The sequence below is a fragment of the Equus przewalskii genome, chromosome 5, assembly GCF_037783145.1.
Source record: "Equus przewalskii isolate Varuska chromosome 5, EquPr2, whole genome shotgun sequence".
Classification (NCBI taxonomy): Eukaryota; Metazoa; Chordata; class Mammalia; order Perissodactyla; family Equidae; genus Equus; species Equus przewalskii.
The window spans coordinates 25,111,390-25,135,242 of record NC_091835.1 but is presented as its reverse complement, the minus strand read 5'-3'; the positions used below and the strand labels follow the sequence as shown (position 1 = coordinate 25,135,242).

The 23,853-nt window shown below is 47.7% G+C and overlaps 1 protein-coding gene across 7 annotated transcripts in view; it reads left to right on the top strand.

Moving 5' to 3' along the window:
* The window catches only part of HDAC4 (histone deacetylase 4), a 326,578-nt gene that overhangs the window by 32,677 nt on the left and 270,048 nt on the right, over positions 1 to 23,853 (top strand). For 6 of the 7 annotated variants that reach the window (XM_070618796.1, XM_070618799.1, XM_070618795.1 and 3 more), the window contains exon 2: positions 8,890 to 9,126. In XM_070618796.1, coding sequence (XP_070474897.1) covers positions 9,105 to 9,126 — 22 coding nt within the window. In that variant the 5' untranslated portion in view covers positions 8,890 to 9,104. Of the gene's footprint in view, positions 1 to 8,889; positions 9,127 to 12,701; positions 12,842 to 23,853 lie in introns of those variants that run through there. The other variant, XM_070618802.1, reaches the window with a different exon arrangement.

Below are 23,853 nucleotides of genomic sequence, written 5' to 3'. Positions count from 1 at the left end.
AAAAATAGAGTTTTGGGGGAAGAAAGCAGAGTGAGGGGAGCGATGCGTGGGGTGGTGGGCTGCGGAGATAGGTCAAGAAAAGTGGGGGGCAAGCCCCACGGATGTGTGGGTGCAGACTTCCAGAGAGGGACGGACGCAGGAGGTCGGCTTCTTGTGCCTGGCTCTCCAGGGCCGCTGTGGGCTCTTGCGCATGGCTCTCTAGGCGGTGCTGGAGAACGGGCGTTTCCCAAATGCCTTGCCCGCTGAGCCTTTTTGCCTAAAGCCTCTCCCGTGAGTTCCACTGAAAGCACTCTCCGAATGCCAGCTTACTCCAACCCTGTAATTTTACAGGGGAAAAGCAGCCCAGAGAAGGCGGGAGACTGGTGCAAGGTCCTCCAGCTCGCTGCAGCAGCCTGGGCCAGATGGAGCTCAGGCCTCTCCCAGCCTGGTCCAGCACTCTCTCCTGAGCCTGTACGGTGGTGTGAAGGGACAGTGTGTCCCTGTTGATTCTCACGGAACTTACAGCCGAGCGCAGGAGGCAGACGTTGCTCAGCCGAGCCAGCAGATGCCGGCTAGAGCCCAAACTGGCCGAGTGCTGCCGCCGAAGCTGGGCGCTGGGAAGACCTGAGTAGTCCCAGCTGTGGTGGCTGCTGTTGGGGCCCCGCTGAGCCAGTCTCTGCAGCTCCGACCTGGGGGTCCCCTGCGGTGCTCTGTGGCATTTGTCTGCCCAGTCCTGTTCCTTTTTCTTCTGGTCACAGCGTTTCGGCTTTCTGGGAATGACCTCTTTCCCATTGGGTTCACTTTGGTGGGGCTGCCAGGCAAGGTGTCTGTCCCTGCCCTGGCCAGGAGGTCTGACTCACACAGCCCAGCAGGTGTGGGCCCCTTGGGATAGGAGTCCCAGACAAGGTTCCCTTGGGGACTGTCCATTGCTTCCTGCCCCCCAATTCCTCCAGCCGGCTGGTTCTCCAGCTTCCTTCCAGGAGGTTCCTTTGTTTGACTAGATCCTCCAGGGTCCATTTCTGTTGCTTGTAACCATGAGCCCCTGACAGGTGCACCATGTTCTAACAGGCCCGCGTTCTGGAACCCGATGTCTTACCTCTTGGTTCAAGCACTGCGTTCTGGTTTCTCGCCCTTGGAGGAAGGACTCGCAGACCGGGCAGTGAGGTTCCAGCTATCGGGGTCTAGAACTGGTCCTTCAGCCTCCTGGTTCTGGGTCCACTGTCGTCCAGATTCTCCTGTCTCTGCTTCTCTGAACCCCAGCTCCCACTACCTTTTTCTCGGGGCTGTGGGCCTCGGCACAGCCTGGCTCTGAGACAGCCTTCACCAGAGGCAGCCAGGAGATGGCCAACTCTGGGCTGGCAGGGGCCGCTGGTGGCCACAGGGGAGCCCCAAGGCTGGGAGTGGGCTGAGTGGAAGGATGTATTCTCCTTGGCACTCCTCAGGGTCCGAGCCCTGGCTCTGGGAGGGGTCCCCTCTGGGGAGGGAAGCCATATCTGGGTTGGTACTGTTGCCTCGGCCTGTCCCAGAGCGCAGCCTAAACTCTGTACTGCTCAGTCACCTTCAGGGACCTCTGCGTCCCGGGGTACGGAGGACAGGGTATTCTGCAAAGCCCCACTGTTTATCACACAATTGGATTCTGGAGAAATTACGTCAAAGGTGTTTATCTCATTAGGTTGGCAATTCATTTAAAAGTAAGAAAAATCTCATGCGGTAATTGGGTTACACAGGTGTACCCACTTTCAAAATTGCACATTTGGACATTTCAGTGTGTGTAAAAGGGGCCATAGGTGAAGCAAGAATGTCAGGAGGCTGGTGGTTGTTGAAGCTGGTGCTGTGGACTCATTATACTATGCTGTTTACTTTGTACATGTTTGAAATTTCCATAATACAAAAGCTTTTTTTCGTAAGCAGGAGAAATTTGCATTCAAACCCTGTAAAATCTTAAATTTAAATTGCAAATATCAATATGAATACATTTTTTTCCCCACTTAAAAAATTTGTATTTCTTACTCTTCACATATCCAAAAAATAAACAAACAGTTAAAACCAACCAGGATGTGGGAGAGCCCAAAATGAAATACAAATCCTGACAAATGAATCGGGCTCTATCGCAGGTGTGTAACCGACTGCACTGAGGGGGATGGGAGACAAGAGCTGACATGCGGGACTTTGGAACACTGTGTCCTGACCGCATACTGTGGGGCTGGAGGCAAAAGGAATTGGATATAAATGCTGGATGGAGTCTTGTCCGTGGATGTGTGTCTCATGTGTGGGGGCCAACAATTCTCAAATGACTTTGTGTGTATCCTAGAACAAATCAGAAAAAATATCATAGATAATAAGAACCAGGTTTCTCACTGTCGGAGAAATAAGTTGAAGATAAGGAAAGGGGGAGACTGAAATCCACCCCGTGACCTTGGATTGGAATCCGAGGTCAGGATAAATTCATGATTTTAAAAGCATAAACATAGGAATATAAATGTGTGAGTGGTACGCATGCGTGCTGTCTGCTGGAAGGGCCTACGATGACGCATCTGGCACCCAGGTCTTGGTGCCTACACACAGTGCTCCAGAGAAGGGAACCAGGACTCCCTGGGGAAGTGGGTGATCCAGGCCTGTGACAGGGACCTCTTGTGGAACCAGAAAGTAAGGAGGTGCTAAAAAAAAGAAAAAGATTGGGGTGTGGGAGCTTGTCAGAAAAACGTAGGAGCTGCCAGTGGCCAAAGCTCTAGCAACAAAATACATAATGATAGTATTGGAGTATAACACACAGAATAAAATAAATGTTCATGAGTGCATACTGATAGAAGTAATTGATTAAATAGAAAGATGGAGAGATGACAGCTCATCCTTGCAGCAGAATCCTAATTAATCAATGCAGAAGAAAGGAAGGAAGTCAAATATCATCAGCCTCCATAAAGATGCCCAATGCATTGATTGTGGTCTCTCTCTTCTTTAGTGAGCTCCGTAGTTTGGGTTTTAAGGCATTTGTTTGTTTCGTCTAAATTCTCAAATTTGTTGGCATAAAGTTGTTCATAGTATTCCCTTACTGTGCATTTAATATATGCAGGGTCTATAGTTAATCCTCTGTCTCATTCTTCATATTGTTAATTTGTCTTCTTTCTCTATTTTTCTGGATCTGTTTAGGTAGAGGTTATTAATTTTATTATCTCAAAGAATCAGCTTTTAGTTTCATTGATTTTTCTCTTTTCTATTTCGTGGATTTCTGCTCTTTGTTGTCTCTTTTTTTGCTTATTTTGGGTTTGATTTATCCTTTTTCTACCTTCTTAAGGTGAAACCTGAGGTCACTGACATGAGACCTTCATCGGTAATATAGGCCTTCAGTGCTGTAGACTTCCCTCTGAGCTTTACAGATGTTGATATGTTGTGTTTTCATTTTCCTTCGTTTCAAAACACGTTCTAATTTCTGTTGTAATTTCTTCTTTGACCTATGAAGCATATTTATTTTCTAAATATTTGGAGTTTTCGAGATATCTTTCTTATTTATTTCTAATTTAATTTCGAGTAGTCAGAGGACATACTTTGCATGACTTGACTTGAGTCCTTTTAAATTTATCCAGACTTGTTTTATGGCCCGAAAGATGGTCTCTGTTGGTAAACATTCTGTGTGCATTTGAAAAGAGTGTGAGGAGTGTGGCTCTGCTGCTGTTTGTAGAGTCCTCTAGAAGCGTCCTGTCAGGCAGGTTGGGTGGTAGTGTTGTTCAAGTCCTCCCTGTTCTTACTAATTTTCCGTCTGCTTGTGCTAACAATTGCCGAGAGCAGGGTGTCGAAATTTCCAGCTAAAACTATAGGTTTGTCCATTTCTCTATACTTCATTAATTTTTGCTTCATGTATGAAGTTCTGTTATCAGGTGCATAAATGTTTAGGATTGCCATGTCCTCTTGATGAATTGACCCTTTATCATCATGAAATGGCCTTCTTTATCTCTGGTGATAGTCTTTCTTTAAAACTTACTTTGATGGTATTAATGTAACCGTTAGAGCGTCATTTTGCTTAGTATTTGCATGGTATGTCTTTTTTCATCTTTTACTTTTTACCCATTTGTGTCTTCATACTTAGATGGGTTGCTTGTAGGCACATATAGTTGGCTCTGTGATGCTCGGGAAAGGTTTATTTTACGTATAAAATGCACCACCTCCCCCTCCAAACCATTTTCAGCCCTGCCTCCGACACGGTTCCTCGTTACACTCTGACAAAGTAGGGTCTGGCTTTTTTCTCCAGTCTCACCATGTCTGCCCTTGAATCAGCGTGTTGAGACCACTTGTTGTGCTCATTGATGGAGCTGGCTTTAAAGCTGCCAATCTGCTATTCGTTTTGTGTTTGTCACTTGTCTTTTTTGTTCTTTCTCCTCTTTTTCTTTCGTTTGCATTGAGCATTTTTATGATTGTAGTTTATTTCCTTTACTGACTTGTTAACTGTTTATATGTATATATGTAACATATATGTATAACTTTATATATATTCACACATATGTACATATATGTAGAATGCTATTTCTTTTTTTTCTTTGAAGTGGTGCTTTAGGGTTTATTGTGTCATCTTCAGCTCATCACCACAGTCTCCCATCAAGTGATGTTACCCCACTTCACATCTAGTGTAGAGACATTGTGTATACTTCCATTTCTCCCTCCTCGTCTCTGTTATTTTTGACATGTGTTTTATTAATGCATATGATATAAACTTCTCAATACGTTATTATTTTGCTTTAAACAGTTGTCTTTTAAAGAGATTCAACATAAGAGAAGAATCTTTTGTATGTATATATGTCCCCTATATACATATAAACTTTTATAAGTTTACCTACATGGTTGCCATTTCCGATGCTCTTCACTCTACGTAGATGTGTGTTTCCACCTGCTGCTGTTTTCCTTCTGCCTGAAGGACTCCTTTAATATTTCTTTAATGCAGGTCTGCTGGTGATGAATATTTTCAGCTTTTGAATATCTGAAAACATCTCTGTTTCACCTTTGTTTTTGAAAGATATTTTCGCTGAGTATAGCATCCTAGAGCCAGCTCTGGTGGTCTAGTTAAGATCTGGTGCTCTCCCCGCTCTGGCCCAGGTTTGTGTCCCAGTCAGGGAACAACACCGCCTGTCTGTCGGTTGTCTCACCGTGGCAGCTGCATGTTGCTGGGATTCGAAAGCTGTGCCACCGAGATTTCAAATACCAGCAGGGTCACCCATGGTGGACAGGTTTCAGTGGAACTTCCAGACAAAGACAGACTAGGAAGAAGGACCTGGCCACCCACTTCTGAAAAAATTGGCCGTGAAAACCCTATGAATAGCAGTGGAGCATTGTCTGATAGAGCACCAGAAGGTGAGAGGATGGCGCAGAGAGACAAACAGGGTTCCGCTCTGCTGTACGTGGGGTCCCAGGACTCAGAATCCACTTGATAGAAGTAACAAATAGCATTCTAGGCTGGCAGTTGTGTTTCTTCCCCTCCCTCTTTGCTTTGGAAAATGTTGCCCCACTGTCTCCTGGCTTGCATTCTTTCCCCTGAGCAGTCTGCCGTTGTTCTAATTTTTGTCTTTCTGTCTGTGATGGGACTTTTCTTCCCAACTGCTTTTAAGACATTGTCTGAAGACTCATGTTAAGAAATTCGACTATGTTGTGCCTTGGGGAGTCTTCATGTATTTTGTGCTTGGAGTTTGTTGAATTTCTTGGATCTACGGGTTTATAGTTTTCATCAAATTTGGGAACTTTTAAGCCATACTTCTGCAGATGTTTTCAGTGTCCTCCCTGCCCTACAGCCGGGACACTCTCTCCGGGCAGACACCCGGGACGACTGTGGGGCTCATCTCGTTTGTTTCTCTTCTCCAGGATTACCATCCTGTGTTGCCTGGTTTCCAATGTCTGAAAACCATAGTTTCATTTATTTTATCTGTTTCATGTGGGAGAGTAAATTTGGTCTTTGTTACTCTGTTTTGGCTAGAAGCAGAGTTCTGATTGTCTCCAGGGAAATTTTTAATTGTCAAAACTTTATTAGAAGCTTTTGGTTTAAAATAAATAGCGGTAGCATCAATAGCTAATATTGGGACTCTTCTGATGTGCCAGCGCTGACGTGGTGCTTCTCCTCTGTTAACCCATTTAGAACCACACCCCTGTGATGTTCATAGCACTGTTTCTCCATCTTCATTCCCATTCCTGTAGGTTAGGAAGCGGGGCACAGAGAGATCACATAACTCTCCCAAGGTCACCTTCATGTTAAGATGGGGATCTGAGGTTCAAATCTGGAGCCCAGGATCCTGGCATTTCTCGTTTTCACCTCTATGCTCTTAGCCGTTATGCTGTACTTCCCACCAACAACTGACTGGAAGTTTCTGAAAAGCCTTTTGGGTTCCCCTCAGAGACCCAGGGCGCAGGGTCTGCTGATAGACTCACTGTGGCTGAAGTCGGAGGACCTGGGCCAAATGATGCCGATAGCGGCTCACCTGAGAGCAGGGAGGGACACCCTCCTTCCCCACTGTGTCTCCTGTGGTTTATGGTCACCCTCCAGACCAGCTGGAACCCTGGGAAGCTGTCCCTGTGCTGCATGGAGCTGCTTTTCAAACCCTATGCCTCTCTGCCCCATGTGGACCCCTCCATTGATCCTGATAGCTTCCAGAAGGGGCTGGTCTATGTAGAACATGGTCTGGGTACAATGGAGAGCATTGTGAAATGATGGGCCCAGGTTGCTTTCTGGAACCATTTGAGTTCCTACAACATTGGGTAGGCTAGTATGGGAGCAGTCAGGAAGGGTCCTGGGTGCAGTGCATACCGGGTGTTATGGGTTGAATTGTGTCCCCTCCAAAAAAGATTTATTGAAGTCCTAACCCCAGGACCTCAGAGTGTGACCCTATTTGGAAATAGGCTTGTTGCAGATGTGATCATTTAGGTTACATTGAGGTCATATTGGAGTCAGTGAAGCCCCTCATCCAGTGTGACGTGTGTCCTTATAAGATATTGTGGAAAATAGCAGCAGCGATGTGGAGAACATACTTGAGAACAGGCCTGGGAATGCAGAATAAACAACAGATGTGCCAGTGGTGAGAGAGGCCAGATACGATGGCGAGCTGCCAGCCAGATAGTAAGGAGTCTCAGAAGATGCCACAGCAAGTTTAACACAAATAATCATCATAGTGTCCTTGGGGAGCATTTTCCTGAGCAGAGAGAAGACCTGTATGTCTTGAAAGGTTCATGTTTGGAGCAAAATAAATACAAAGAGACTCTTACCGTATATCTTCTGACAGCAGTTTTGAATTTCAAGATTAAGGAAAAAAAAAATCCTAGCAGAGTCCTAACAGAAGAAAATGACAACAACAACAGCATCACTGGAACTCGGTCCCCAAGGGTGACCTAGAAAGGAGATGCTGTTAAGCTGCACTTGGAGTTCTCTGCTGTGCGGAGGGTGGGGCAGTGTTTAAAGATTTGGAGGGAGAAATGTTTGTGATCTGAGACTTTTATACCCAGCCAAGTTGTGATTTTTGTGTGAAGGATACAGAGCCATCTGAGATTTGCAGTGGTTTGCAATATACCGTCTACGTTGCCTTTCAGACAATGATGTTTCATTCTGATCAAGAGATGAGTAAGAATTCTGAACCTGAGATAAATAAGTCACTGTGTTGCCTAAGGAAATAACCAGATATAGAACAATAATCGTAAAGATATTATTCACAGAGTTACAGATAACATATAATTGGAAACCGCCTCAATAGCCGACGTTCAGTGAGTAATCCCTTACACGATGAGTTAGTTAGGGTTCTTTGGTTATAAGCAATAGGGGTGAAAATCCTTGAATAATTTAATCAAGGACAGGGAGTTGTCTCATGGTTAAAGGAAGAGATGAGAGAGAGGCCTCAGAAGCGCCTTGAGACAGGTCAATAGGAGAATCTTCATCCTTACCGTTTTCTCGATTTCCATAATCTAATTATAAAAGTAATACCTGTGAGTCACAGAACAGTTTAAAAAGTCATCCATGAGCCCATCACAGAGGCCAACCCTTGCTGTCTGGACTTCTTGGACTTGTCTCTGGGCCCTTCTGTTCCGTGACTGACCTATGGAAGAGTCTGGTCTTGGACAGAGGATTTGATGAGCTGAGCTCGAGTCACGTGCCACCCTTTGGTCTGGCCACAGTGCCCTGTGACGGGCAGGCTCATCAGGACCACCTGTAGTGGGGGAGGGGCAGCTTCTATCACAAATGGACGGGAAGCAGCCCTTCAAAAGGTACTACCAAGAGTTGTTAATGACACTGGAAAATTCTCGACTGTGAAATCAACAAAGAGAAGAGGATGTGCAGCTGTAGAGCTGGCAGTCTGTATGGGCAGAAGGCAAAGAAAAAAAAGTCAGAATGTTTAGCAAGTGTTGGCCTCTGTGTGATGGCATCGTGGATGACTTTTTAAACACTCTGATGAGCACGCGTTACTTTTATCATTAGAAAATGGAAATACACTGAAAAAATGGTAATTATAAAGATGGAAACATGGGGAAACATTTAAGGTGTGTTAAGTGAGGGAAGCTGAAGTCAGACTTAAATTTTGTGATTGCAACTGTGTCACAAATGTTTGTGGATACAGGCTGGATGGGAGTGTGCCGAAATGAAAAAACGTGTGGCAGGAGTGGGCTTAACCTGATTTTTCTTTTAAAACACTTTCTGTCGATTAGTCCCGAGACTGAGAAACTCTACTCTACAGACACCATTTTACACATAATATGTATTTTACACGTAGTAAATACACATATTTGCTAACAGATTCCAAGTGGTTTGTATGGGTAGAAACTATTCCATATGAACTGTTTCACCAATCCATGGTCAAAACAAGAGAGAAAAACACTAAATCAGTTTCCTTAGCTGGATGTTGCTGTCCGGACAAGAGCCCTGCATCCTCATGGAAGCCTCTCTTCTTTCTCTAGCCCCACAGGTCACCTCCTTCCTGAGACCTGGTGGGAGACCCTGCCCTCCTGTGGGATCACGTGGCCTGCGAGACGTGGTCAGCGAGGCTCGGAGCTTCTGTGGCTGTGGTCCAAGCCTGCCGTGGCGGTACTTGCATGTGTTGGTGGAACTTTGGAGCTTGTTTACGTGGAAATTTTGAGCCATTTTGAACCGCTTGAAGGAGTGAGCTGCTAGCATGAGCTCCCAAAGCCATCCAGGTAAGGCCCGGCCCTTGTCCCGGCAGACAGCGCGCTCTGCTCCACGGAAATGGGGGCGCCGTGCCCGCGGCTTGCTTGCCGGATTTTGGACTTTTGCTTTTCTTAATAATGGCCACTGTTGGTTTATGACAGCACCAAGTGCAAAGAAGGTCGTTTGTGCTTCCTCTCAGTGAAAGGACCACTGATAAAGGCGTTGCGGGGATATGGGGTGAAGTCTCTGGCCTTGCTCTGCAGGCCGACTTGCGTGGCACACACGTTTCTTTGATGCCAGGAGAAAAGCATTGCGCCTTAGTGGGGTCATGTTTAAAGGTCAATTTGAAGTTTGGAGAGTGAATGTCTTATCCAGTTTCTTTGGTTCTGGGGTCTCGGGGGGACAGCATTGCTCCTGTAACCGGGCCTCTGGGCTGAGTCTGAGAAGCACAGAGGTCGCGCCCCTCGGGGTGGCCTCAGGAATGGCTCCTGGGATTGAGTGCTCCTCGTTAGGTGCTGTGCTAAGCATTTTACAAGCACTTTGTCTTCACGCTGCCGCAGCGGTCTCAGAGCTGGAGGGAGGATGTGACTTGTCTAAGGTCACAGAGCTAACACGTAGCCAAACAGGATTGAAACCACCTTTGTCTGGCTCTTAGCTTCAGAAGCGTGTTATGGGCACATGTATTTAGGATGTCTCTTTCTCCCCTGGCAGAGTCACAGTGCACACACCCTATGGAAGCCTGAGTCCTGCCTTGGCCTCTTGACAGCTCTCAGCCTCTTGCGGGACTTGTGCAGTGCTCTGCCCAGCCGGCATCTGCTTCCAGTGCAGCGAGGCCTTTGGGGACACTTAGATAGTAGGTCTGTCCTGAGTTTGTGTGAGAGGGCAGGTTGCGGCCCCCGGACAAATGCTAGACATCCAAGAGACCCCGGCGTCTCCGGGTTCGGCTCAGAGTGGAGGCTGAGGCTGAGGATCTGGGTCTCTCTTTTGGGACTTCCCCAGAATGTTCTCACACCTCCCCTTGGCCTGGATTGGAGTTATCTGCAGGCTCTGGAAAGCAGGACCCTTGGTTGTATTTAGATATAAAGGCTTTATTGATTTAAATTGCTGACTTATTGATTGATATAAAGAAATGATATATGGTCATTGTAAAACAAAATTAAGGGGTCTGGATCGAAGCATGTAAAGTCAGGATTGAATGGTGCCCAGCTCTCTCCCTCCCACTCGGAGGGGCCGCTGTGGAGCTGGCAGCCTGCCTTTTTCCTGTGCCTGAACGTATGGGGGTGTGTGTGTAAACGTTTAATAGAGAGTAATCATTCCATGTGTGGGTTCTGTGTTTTATTTTTCACATTTTAATGCATTATGAGCATCTTTTGATGTTAGTATGGATATCAATCTGACTTTCTCTTTTCCATAGCTTGTAGATGGCTATTTCTGTGGTTGCAGCACTATTTATAGTGCGGCCCTATTTATAGCCCCAAATTGGCATCAGACAATTACTGTGCATACATTTTGCACATACACTTCTATAAGTATCTCTGTTGGATCAATTCCCAGAAGTAGAATTGCTAGGTCGTTGGGCATGTGCATTTAAAACGTTAGGTTTACTGTCAGATTGCTCCGGAAACTCTGTCTCAACTTATCTGCTTAATTACAGTTTATGAGGATGCATATTTTTCTTCGTCCGCACCACCACTATGTCAGCATGCTAGGGGAAAATTATTGTTTGGATTCACATTACTGTATAAATGGGGATGCACATTTTTGTTTGACCTGGTATAGACATAATCAGATTTTGTACCTGCCACCCAGGCATTTGAGGAGAAAGGATGCTCTTTTTTTCCCTTTTTGTTTCTTTTTTTGGTCTAAAGAAGTCTGTATGTATACATCAATGCTGTATGTAAAGTTCTCTAATTCATATACATTATATACTTCTGTATAGGAGTATATGTATGTGTTCTTTATCTGTTATTTTATCTATACATATTAACTCAATTGCGTTATTTAAATCACTGTAGCTTTACTCTTTTTTTTTTTTTTGGTCTGCTTGATTTCTGGGAAAATGTGAAATTTTGATTATAATTTATAATACTCTTTTTGCATTATTGACCATTTTTGGCTTTATATATTTCAGTGTGATTTTCAGTGCTTAAAAATTAATGACTATCTCTTGGTAGCCCAGGTCTCTTCATAGAATACAATGTGTTTCTTTTTGTTTAAGGCTTCTTTGCCCAGAAATTTATCATGTCTCCTAAAAGTACTTCTGCCCTTGGTTTCTTTTGGCTAAGAAGCATTTATCAAACAAACAAATCCACTTATCTTCACCTCCCAGGCCTTTTCTTTGAGGCTTATCTCTGTGGACAGCAGAGAGCCGGGTTTTGCTTTTTTCCTCCCAAGAGTCTTTGCCTCTTACGTGGGGAATTCGTCCATTGATGTTTATTGCAGTGGCTGTCCTGTCAGGTTGTGTGTGTGTTGTTGCCACCCGCTCCCCTGCTGTCTCTGTGCCTCTCAGTGGGTCAGAGACTGCGGATGAGATGGAGCTGGTGAGGGCCGGGCTTCCTTCCTGGCCTGAGCATCTTCCCTTCTCTTCTGTTTGTGGATGTCTGTTATGGTGTGCTAGGGTCGTGAGGCTCACTGGGCCCTCCCACTTCTCTCGAGTGCTCAGGTCTCCTTAAGGGGTCTACCCTCCCTCCCAGAGCTGCAGCAGGGTGCCTGCCACTGCCCGGATCAGCACACAGCCCTGTTGCCCCACCAGCTGCCCCAGCACTTCCTCTCTGCAGTGTTTCGGGCCGGGAGTTGGACTGAGCTATGAATCTGTTTGCTCCCTCATTTTTGAGGCTGTCCCCTGCCTGGGGTGATGGACTGCTCACTAAGATTGTTTTCCCATCACTTTGATCCCATGGGATTTATATTTTCTAGGAAATTCCTCCAAGTTTCTTGTCCTTTGATATTTTCCTGCTGTCTAACATTGTTATAAATCCTTTCATATTTTTGTTTATATTTTGTCATTTTAGTAGATTTTGGGGAGGAAGAGAAATAATCCTCAATTATTCAGTTTGCTGTTTTGAAGGGAAGTTTCTAGGTGTTCTTTGTCTCTTTTCTTCAACCCAAGGAGCGAGTCCTGTTTCTGTGTCAGTATCACTTGATGTGCAGTCCTCAGGCACTCCTGGCTGCATGCCCTCCCTCCCTCTCCTGCCTTCTTCCCCAGCCCGCCCGCCCGCCTGGCACGGGGCCCTGCTGTGCCCTGCGCCTGTGTGGCCCTCACTTGCTGCCTCAGCCCTGTCTGGCCCAGGTAGACTCCAGCGGCCGTTGGCCCCTCCCCTCACCCTTGCAGTGCAATCTGGCTTTGCCTTGATGGTAAAATGACCTTTTTATTTGATGTGCATAGTTTTTCTCTCCTCTGCTTTTCTTTAAACTCGCTCTGGTGTTGGGTGAGGTATGCATTATGATTTTATTGCTGTTCCTTCTCAACTTTGCCAGAGCCAGGCCCTGTCCTCTGACGTAAAAGCTCTTAACTGTTGGGCTTTTATTGCTCTGAATAACTATTTTTAATGATGTGAGTGGCCCGGGGAAAGGGCCTGAATTGATTTAGCCTAGAAGAACTCTTCTTTGATAGTAAGAAGAATGAGAAGAGGTTCTGCAGTGTTAGACTTCTTGCCTGATCTGGCTCTCCAGACCTTTTCCTGTTCGGGCTGTGCTGAGACAGGTCACGATGGGTTTATCAGGACACAGGGCTCTGCTTTGAAGGTGAGTTCCGGGCTCAAGACTGAGGGAGCGTGGACTCGCTTGGGGGCCTGCTAGCAGGACAAGCAAGGGCTCTTTCTCCCCTCCCTCCCTCGTCTCCCTCCCAGAATGGCCTGCAGTCTTGCTTTGTGGTTCAGGTGTGCCTAGGATATTGGTAACTTGGATGGCTTACAAGAAAACCAGACACTGTCACTCAGTCGCCTTGTTTTTCCCTGCTTTTTCTCCCCAAATCCCCCCAGTACATAGTTGTATATTTTAGTTGTGTGTCCTTCTAGCTGTGGCATGTGGGACGCCGCCTCAGCGTGGCCTCATGAGCGGTACCATGTCCGTGCCCAGGATCTGAACCGGTGAAACCCTGGGCCGCCGAAGTGGAGCGCGTGAACTCACCCACTTGGCCACGGGGCCGGCCCCTCGGTCGCCTTTTTAACACCACTCACCCCACCAGTGCAGTTTACCTTCCTTGCAGTAACGTTTCTGTCTAAAGTCCTGATGAGACACGTTGTAAATCTTCAGGAGCTCCATGATGAAGTCTCTAGGACCCATGTGTGGGCATCCGGACCATGCTCTTGGTGGAAAACTGGTCGAGCTGGACTGGAATCGAGTATTTCAAGTGTCCTATCTCTCCTGCATCTTGGTCAGAGGCGTGTGTATAGTGTTTAGTTAAAAACAGAGTAACTGTGTTGAGGGAAACTTGTATATGTAAGATCAGTGTTTGAATTTGGACCATTCTCCGATTCTTAATATTCTGTCAAGTCTGAAATACCCCATCCACATAAAAGCAGCTAGAAAGTCTGTGCCGACAATAACTTAGTGATTTGTGAGTTTCGACACAGTTTGATCTCCTCAGACCCTCGTCCAGTTTTCAGCCTGTGCGTCTCCCGGGAGAAGGCTCTGCCCTGTGGCTGGGCCGAGCTGGGAGTCGGGCTGCTTCATCTTCGTGCTCCAGTCTTCCTTTCTTTGATCTTGAGTCTGTTTATTTCAACCAGCTTGGCCTCCAAGGTTATTATATTTTGATATAGAAATTATCTCAGAAAGAAACATTTTTATCTCATTTAAATCATGCTTTGCAATGATTGAATGTTTCAGGAATATTGCAAAGTTTTAAGGAGAGGAAATGAGTTTTGAGGACCTGCAGTTAACATAAAGAAAATTCTGAGCTGCTGGGGACAGGCTGATGGTGGACTCTGAGTGAGGCCCCGGGCCCTACGAGGCAAGTGGAGAGCTGGGGAGCAGAGTGGCCTTGAGTGAGGCCTGGGGAGGCCCAGGCCCGGGGAGGCCCAGTATGAGTGGTGTGCAAGGCAGCAGGTGCAGCCGGCTGGCAGGAGTCCTGGGAGCTTAGGCAAGGAGACAGGGTCTGAGTTGACGCCCATCAGAAGACGGGGAGCAGCTGGCGACAGCTGGAGAAGAGCTTCTTCGTGACCTTTCTGTGAAGGCATGAGAGTCCCCAGTGGCTGGCGGACCTGGGGGAGTTCTGGGCAGAGGGGACTGAGGCTCAGGCCTCAGGACTTGGCGAGAGTAAACTGTTCCTTAACGCCATGCCACATGCAGGTATTTGAGAGAGGGCAGATGGAAACGCCTCGGTTCTTCAGAATAGTGTTGGGATGGGGGAAGCTTGCAAGCCTCTGGTGCTGCTTGCTCTGCTTTCTAAAGGAAGGGTTTCAAAAATACCCCTGTGTGTCTTCTTCTGTAGCGCGTGCCCGCAGGCCTTCTCCGGGCGCCTGGCACAGGAGCATTCGCAGCTCTTGAATTGTCACCGTACCGGATCCTCCATGCCATCATTATCTGAGATCTCAATCAGACAAGGTTTGTTCTGGAAATCATGGAGACATAACGACTTCTTTTTCAACCTACTTTTTTTTTTTAAATTCTCAAATTGTGTTTTGTCCTTTAAAAAATCACGGATACTCACTCGTTATGAAGAGCTCAGAAAATTCACTGTCAATGGAGCATTGATGGTTTGTTTTGGCAATCTCTGAAAATTCTTATACGGTTTGTGGAACATTTGCATTTATGTCCTTTTTTTCAAAGCCACCATTGTGGAAATGCAAATTTCTGAGTTCCGAGATGCTGAATGTTGGATGATTAATGATATTGAAATTTAAGAATGAACTCCTGGTATGTATTTGACATGGAAAACCTGGTATGAGAGTCATTAGGAGCCATTGAGTGCAGCTCGGTGGTGGGAGAGAAAAGCTGTGATTGAGGCGCCCGGCGAGGGGGCAGGTCGGAGGTGGGCAGATGTGCAGCCGCCTCCAGACGCTGGGCCTTGTGGGGCTCTCTGGCACCGGAGATGTGTAAAACTCACAATAGTAATAAATCCACACTGGTTACTCGCTGACTCCAAGTCAAACCCTGCTGGGCTGTCAGGTGGCCAGGAGGCATTAAGACTTGGTTCTGAATTGTGTTTTAGTTATTTCCTTTCTTTTGTGTGATAACCCTGTGAAGTGAGCTCGAACAGCATTGTTCCCGTTTTATAGATGGCGAAACCAATGTTTATTGCTGTCACGTGCTGAGCCTAAGGTCGGGCAGCGAATCAGAGGCCAACCTAGAACCAGAGTTGGTCATCTGCCCTTGAGAGATGTGTGTCCCTCTGCTGGGAAGGTGCAGGGCACTGGACCCACTTAGGAATTGATCCTGCTGACTTGCGTGGAGCTGCCAGACCAGGCCAGGCAGAGACAACAGGCCCCTCAGTACAGTGTGGTTCATGTGGTAAGAGGGTATGGGCAGGCGGGCGTGGAGGCCCCCTGGAAGGGATATGTGAGGTCAGGACTTGTGACCTGAGTCCAGAAAGCAGGTCAGGAGCTTGTCTGCCTAGGTGGGGAATGGAGGGCTGAGCCCAGGACCCTGGAGTAAGTGCCTGGCACGGCGGAGGAAGGAGACTGGGAGCGGAGAGATGGGCGGCGGGCATGTGGGTCTGGAGCAGGGGGCGCTGCTGCTCCCTGGGTTGACGCTATCCCATTTCCCTCTCAGTCCCAAGACCCTGGAGGAGTGGAGAAGGGATTTTGGGTCTCGTGTCCCCTGTCCCCTCCCTCACACTGTGCCCTCTCCTGGGACACGTGCTGTGTGTCCTGTCATTTAAATGAGCGTAGTTTTGCTGTGGTTGAAATTCTTGGCTTTCGTGCAGCTTCCTATGTGTCTTGAGTATATTTCTGAACTTCTTCTAAACTGCTCTCTGCCGGTCCTTAGAAAGCTGGGACGGAAAGAGCTGACTGGGTGACCGGCATACCAGGTTATTTTGGGAGATTTTGGTTGAAACTTTTCATTTTTCTTCCACTTAAGAACCTTTTGTTTGCTTATTTCATGAGAACATGATAAAAAATAGACACTTTTAGGAAAATTATAATGATTAAAAAAATCAAATGAGGCAAATAACTGTAAACTTTGTAGAATTATATCTGGCTTTTTGTTTTTAAATTGGTTTGTTTTTAGCCACTTAATCAGTAAGATATTGGGAATACTGGCCTTTAGGAAGGCATGATAAGCAATGGATGATGAAAAGAAACCTTATCGTGTTATTTTCATATTTGCCTCTCCCTTCTTCCTGCTTCCTACCAAGCAAATAGAAATAGAACAGATAAATTCTGCCTCTCACGGACCGGGCACTGGTGGCCTGGAGCCTGGTCTGTAGGAGCGCGGCCTGGGTGTGGCGGCAGGGGGGGGCCGCTTCCCTGGAGGACCGCCTGGGGTTCGCGGCTCTCAGCCGTTTGCTGGGGCCATGAGCCCAGATGTTCGATGGCGGCCTTCGTCTTGTTGGACTTCAAGCTCCATGTCACCCTCAGCTCTTATCCTCTCCTCCTCCTCCTCTGCCCAGTGTTGCCATTGCTATTACCTGAATGCGATGATCTAACTCAGAACTGGAACGTTCCATGCTGAAACGCAACTTTAGAGCGTTTGAGATTTTAATGTGAAACACAGTGTGCAACTTAACAACCATTTTCTAACTTTTACTGTTACTGTATACTTTTAAAGATAGTGATAAGGCTGATTTAAAAGCACTTTCTTTTATCTATTTATCTTTGTTCCATTTGAAATAGCATTTGTAAAGAATTATGTAAAATTGGTTTAAGCATCTTGATGCTACTTATTTTGTGGTCCCCAATTGGGGGAATTTGACTTCTGCGTATAAGTACATTCTCCTAAGTTTTAGCTGAGCTCTTTGACTCCGTGTACACGTTTCATGTTGAGGGTTGTAGTGGTGAAGCCGTCATCTTCAGAGCCTTCCGCTGAAGGAGCTTGTGTGATTGGTGGCAATTTGTTTATTTTTTTAAGCTTTAAACTCAGGCTATTTTTGAGAAGATTGCTCCTTACGATCCGGTTGTTAGGTGCTGAAGCCAAGAGAGCACCATACATTTGAAGAGGTACGGATTCAATTTTGATTTGTTTGCATTCATACCCAAGTTTATTCCTTTTTAAATATAGATGAATTTTCCTAGGAAGTCCTTTGTAGAAGTTGGACATCTGTTGGAACCGTGTCTCTCCTTGACTTGTTGATTCAGTAGGATTTGTGAAATGCTGTTGGAGTGACAGAGGATCCCATGGGTTGTCCTTAGCACACTTGGGTTTTCTAGACGTTGGGCAGGGCGCCCTTTCTGACCTGTTCACGTCTGTTACAGTAATGGTGTGTTTAGTGGAATTCCTCCAGGATGGAACAGTGTGGCGGAATTCTCGAGGCTCCCCCTCTTCACATCCACGTTGATTTACTTCACATCCAGGGCTGATGGACGGATCCCTAAAGCCCCGTCTCCCCGCCTCGGTCTGACGTACGGGCTGCAGACATGCTTGCCATTCTTATGTGCTTGCAAAGCCCACAGCCCAGCGCTGTGCTTGCCCGCGCACCTGCGGTGTCCACTTTGTGTTCCTGCTCACCCGTGGACGGCTCCAGAGCACTGGCTGCTGGACTGTGGTCTCACTGGAAGGATGGGGGAAGGGAGCGGGGCAGGGTTCATTGATTTCTTTCTTACGTGCCCTTAGATAAGGAGTTTTTAGAAAACTTGAGAAGGTGCTAGGAGAAAGTAGAGGCATGAGAAGCAGAGATTGTCATTGGGAAGTGTTAGCAGAAGCGAGAAATGAGGAAGCTATTTTCTGTAGGGCCAGATACTTCTCATATGTTGAAAATCGAGTCATTGGTGGCGATGGTGGTGATGGTGGGATCGGGATCCCCCTTGGAGGCATGTGATGGGTGTCTGCAGTCACTGGTTAACTGGCAGTGGGCCCAGTTTTCTGAGTGACAAGGACTAGGGTGTGGTTGCTAAAGAGGGAACCAGATCTTCAGTGGCCCTCGTCTCCGGCAGGCTCCCTGTCCTTGGTCTTCTGCATCAGGAAAGGGGTAGCAGGGTGCCTGCTCTAGACCGGAGGCCGTCAGCGCATCAGTGGGGTCTGCATGGTGGGGAGCCTTGCGTCTTTGCAGGCAATGCTTCAATCTTGGAAGGTGGTTCTTTTCTAAATATGCGTTTTGATGTCAGTATCCTTGAAGACTTTTGAGAGGAGGTGTTTGTCTTCACTTGCATCAGCTACAAGGGGAAGATAAAGGGTGAAGGCATTTGATGGCTGGAGGGATGCAGAGATAAATCTGAATTCCATGTGGATGGAGGACGTGCCGAGTCCCCAGTGCAGTATTCCCCGCCCCAAGCAGCCCAGCCTTTAGGAAATGCACCAGCTGGGATCTGAGCTGCAGGCTGGGAGTTCGGTTAGGCCATCCACGTCGGGGCCTCCGTGCCCTCTGAGAACAGTCAGATTGTCCATGGGCTTTTACATCTTTCCATGATTTGGTTCCCTTCTGTTATTCCCCAGTCGTAGGCAGCGTTTTGTAAAATGTTATTTCTCGGAGTGGTGTGGAAAGTCGGGTGGGGCTGTGTCAACACTAGCAGGTGAGTGGCACAGGTCAGCCTCTCTGTGGCCTGCTGGGCACAGCAGTGGTTCACAGAAGGGCTGGGGGCTCCTTGGAGGCAGGGGAGCAGCAGCACCTGGCAGGTGACTAGCAACTGTCCTGAGCTGGGAGACCGTGTTCCCTGGCCGTCTGCAGAGACCGTCCCAGCCCCAGGGTGTGTTAGAGTGGAGGACATCTGGCAGGGGACCCTACCCTTGCTTGTTCCCTGTTTAGGTTTCCAGCCTCCTGGTGTCCCAACTTGGTACCTCCATGCTCAGCTGGCCAGCACTTGTGTTGAGGGTAAAACTCACATGGCCTAGTGGCCCTGGCCTGGATGTAGAGGTCACTTTCTCAGTTTTTGGCTGAGTTTTCCTGAACTCTCCATGAGGTCATAGGACTTGATGCCTGAGCACCATGGGGAGGGATGTTTCTTTGCCTTTGTCACTGTTCTCACGTCTTCTGACGTTGCACAGATCCTGTTATGAGTGGGTTTGCTGGACCGATTTGCATGGATGTGGCCTCAACAATTGTAGTCCCTGAGGAGATGGTGGCTTTTTGTTTGTTTGTTTGCTTTTGGTGAGGAAGATTTGCCTTGAGCTAACATCTGTTGCCAATCCTCCTCTTTTTGCCTGAGGAATATTGTTGCTGAGCTAACATCCATGCCCATCTTCCTCTGCTTTGCCTGTGGAATGCCACCACAATGTGGCTTGATGAGTGGTGTGTAGGTCTGCGCCTCAGATCTGAACCTGCGAACCCTGGGCCACTGAAGCGGAGTGTGCAAACTTAACCTCTTGGCCACTGGGCCGGCCCCCGGAGAGGTTGTTTTTAGCGCCTTCCTCGTGGATTTTGGGGGATTCTGTGTGACCCTATGGGATGAGTCTGCTCTGGAGCTCGGCTGAGGGACATTATTTCAAGCATTAGTACTATCTATGAGAAGGAAAGAGCAATTTGGGAGTTTCTCAAGTTGTTTAAATTGCCTGAGAGAACGCTATTTTAGCATTTCCCCGCAGTTTCCAGTTCTGAAACATTTGGGCTTCCCCTGGGGATGGGCCGGGGGAGGGGCCGGGTGGCCACTGGGCGGAGGCAGCTGCGTCCATTGGCCTCTGTGTGCTGAGCGTGCGTCACTGCTGAGGGCTTTCTTGCCCTGTCTGCCCCCTAACGGTGGGGCCGCATTCCTAGTACCAGCCCCTGGCCCTTCAGAAGCACACCTACCGACTTGATTTTGGCCCTCGGGCCGGTGCTTGTGCGTGCAGCACGATGGAGTCGGTGGTCGGGCAGACAGGCGATCGCGGGGCTTCTCTCCCAAAGACCTTCACTGGGGCCCTGGGGAGTAGAGTTCTGGGCAGGATGACCCTGAATTTACAGTCAAAACCCAGAGCCTTTGACAGCGGATAGTAGGTAGACGTCCAGTGTACCCCAGGCCTGGCCAGCACGGCTGGTCACACTCGTCCTCACCTGGAGGGATTTGGATCCAAGACGGCAGCCATTGTTCACCTGGACAAGAGTGGGCAGGTGGCTCAGTGTATGAGTTCCTGTATTCATTGCAAGACGCTGGTTAAAATCACTTGTCAAGAGAACATCTTTACTGTTGTTTTTTATAAAGCCAGGTTCTATATACTCTGGTTTTATGTAAACTAAATACATAGTTTTCACAAGTTTTTGTTAAATACGGGTTTCCTATGCCTTCACAGTTTTTTTAGATCCCTTTCAAGTCAATTTACAAGCATGTTCTTGCTGGAAACAAAACTACCACTGGGAAGCTGAAACTAAGCTCCTGTAGACTTAACTTGGGGCAAGAGCTGCAAGGCTCTGGGCTGTGCCCCGCGTGACACGAGAATCCTGCTCCAGAACCTTCCACCAGGGGCTTCTGAAATGCTCTCCGTGGCTGTATCTCCCTTTTGCCTGGGATGCTTATGAAATCTTCTGGATTGACTGAGCTCAGAATCTCACTGAATACAGTGGTCTCTGTCAGTTCCAAAGTATATCCATCAAAATCCATGGAAATCCCATGACAACTGCAGCAGATTTAGGAAACTACCCAAGAAATATAGTATGAACTTATTTTCTCATGTCTTATATAGTGATATGTCAAGTTTAAACGTCAAATTCTAGTTTTGGATTTGAAAAGCAAACACGAACAAACTTTGAACTTGAATGTGACATTGCTCTCTAGCAGCATGTGAGTTAGTGACTCCATGAGGTTTGATGGTCACACCAGTCGGAGGGGGCAGCTGAGGGTCAGTTTCGAGAATCACATGGAATTCGGTGTGCTCTGCAGAGGTTGGAAAAGGTGTCATGATGAAGACGTTTCAGATACTGCTTGAACATGGGTAAGTGGGGGCGGCGGCCATGCTTGGGTGAGAGGAGAGCGTGGTGGGAGAGGCTGCGCTGCCCAGCGTGCAGGGGGAGGTGGGGAGGTGAGGGAGAGGCAGCCAGGCAGGCCTCCAGGATGCACTAGCTTTGGGTTGTAGGGAGGCATGCTGGGAGGTGGAGGAGCAATTGGTTTGGGAACTGAGATAAGACAGATGCAGGTGGTGGCCTGGAGCCCCCAGCTGATAGCTGAGGTTTCTCTCTGCTCATCCTTGGTACAGGCCTCTTCTCTGTGAGCAGCCTGCCCACCTGGCTGGTGGGTGAGGCTGAGCTGCGCCCTACTCCAAGGCCATCATTGTGTCCCGGGGAGCGTCATTCTGCATGCTCAACCTGGCTCAGACCCATCTCTGGTTCTTTCTCTAAGACTAGCCCCTGGGAGTAGAAATCTGAGACGTTCCCTCCCTTTTTCTTTTTCTTTCCCCCCTGCAGAGATAGCAGTGCACAAAAACAAGCCAGCATTCCTTGTTCTCATTATTTGTCACTTGTCCCGAGCCTGGGCTGGGTCCAAGCTGCTATTTATTCCGCCGGGGCCGGGTCTGAGCCCTCAGCTGAAGCAGTTGTCCTGCTGGGCTCGCGCCTTTCCTGGAAAGCTTCGTCACGCATGGCCAGGGCCACTGGGGTGCATCCTGTCTCCTCTGTCGCCGTATGTTTGGGAGCAGACGTTGGCTCTGGGCTGCTATGAGGATGTGCTGTGAATTCATCCTCCTCCTTGGAAGCAAGTTGGGAGCTCAGAGGAAAGGAGGAGCCACAAAATGTCAGACCCAGCAGCGGCCATCTGACTTGGTTGCTAATCACCACGATGTGTGATGAAGATGGAAGCATTTGATTTTTTTCCCCTCGTCTGCCCATTGTAGGCCTCAGTTTGTTTACTCTCCTGAATGCTGATTTCTTCCAGTTAGAAAAGAGGTAACTGTTTTCCGCAGATGGAGCTTGTGTCGGTGAGACAGGAGGCGCAGGAGGGCCCTGGGCGGGCAGTGGCGGTGCTGGTGTTAGGCAAGGGCACCGTGCACGCTCAGCCTTCCTGGAGCCCGGGCGTTTATTGTCCTGGTGAGGACAGCCCTTTGCTCACTTGATCTTCCTCCCCCTAACCTAGAACCCCAGTCTCGCCATGAGAAAGAGATCAGATTCCAGTAGAGGCGTGTTCTCTATTTACCTGCCAGGTCCCCTCAGTACTGTCAGGGCCATAAAAACAAGGGGAGTCTGGGAGACTGCCGCAGCCAGGAGGAGCCTAAGGAGACGTGATGAGTAAATGCCATGTGGGATCCTGGGTGGAAAAAAGACATCAGGGGAATCCGTGGAGATCCGGATGAAGTATGGACTTTAGTTAGTAATAATATGTCAGTGTTGGTTCGTTAGTTGTGACTAATGGGCCAGAGTAACGTGAGATGTTACTAAAGGGAGCCCGGTGCAGGTTGTTGTTAGTGGGGTATATGGGAACCCTCTGTACTGTCTGCTCCATTTTTAGTAAAGTCTGTTGATGAAACTTGAGCTACAAAATAAAGGAGATTTGTAGACATTCTCTCTCGCTCACTCTCTGGGCGTGAACGCTGGTACACTCGTAGATACTGGGGCTCCTAACTTGTACATTTTTCCCTTGGGGATTATTCTGAATCAGTGGAAGAACAGCCTTCTTCTTTTTCACGGCTGTGTGTGGATGTGATGCCATTCATTGAGCAAGTCCCATGGTGGGTAGTGAGTTTGTTTGCAGCCTTTCCACTGCCGCTGCTGTAGACCGTGCTGCCCTGAGCGCCCCGTTCCACCGTGAACTTGTTATGGGTGTGTAACAGGTGTCCAGAGGGCACACACACCGTAAGTCCTCAGCTTGATGGAATCTCAGCCAAGGAAACACCTGTAACTGCCGCGCACATCAAGAAATGGAGTATTCCAGCCCCCAGAAGCCCCTACGTGTGTCCCTCAGTCCCGGCCCCATCCTCCCCCTGCCCCCGGCAATTGCTTTTCTAGCTTCTAACAACTTGGATTCATTTTTCCTGTTTTTGACCTTCTATAAATGTGATCATAAAATATTTACTCTTTTTGCCTGGCTTCTTTCACTCAGTGTGTTTGTGAGACTTACTGACATTGTGGCTTAGAGCCTTTTGTTCATTTCCATGGGTGTGTAATATTTCATTGCATGAGCATGGCACAGTTTACTTATCTGTTCAATTGTCAGCGACATGTGGGTGGTTCGTGGTTTGAGGTTGTTACATATAATGCTGCTGTGACATTCTTGTGTACGTCTGTCGGTCCTCATCAGTATGCATTTCCTTTGATAAGGTGTGTGTGTACCCCTCGGTTTTTCTGATTGACTGTATCCATCTGTGCTCTGAGCTATGAGAGATCCGCTGGCTCCGCCCTCGCCAGTGCTTCGGACTGTTACTCTTTCTCATTTCAGCCACTGTGGTTTATCTTGTATTTTCCTGATCACTGAAGATGTTGAGCATCTTTGCATATATGGACTGAGCAGGCAGATGTCCTCTTGGTGAAGTGGCTGTTTAAGTCTTCTGCTCGTTTAAAAAGTGGGCTTGTCTCTGTCTTCCTCACTGATCTGTAGGCAATATTTATAGACGAGGGATGAGTCCTTTGTTGGCTACTGTTTCCTTCGCTATTTCCTCCAGTCTGTGGGTTGCCGCTTCAGTTTATTAATGATGCTTTTTGATGAACAGATGTTCTTAATTTTAACATAGTCCAACTTATTGGCTGTTATTTATTCCTGCTTGAAGGCCATGGAGATACTCTGTTATTTTCTAGGAGCTTCATTGTTTTACCCACTCGCATTGAG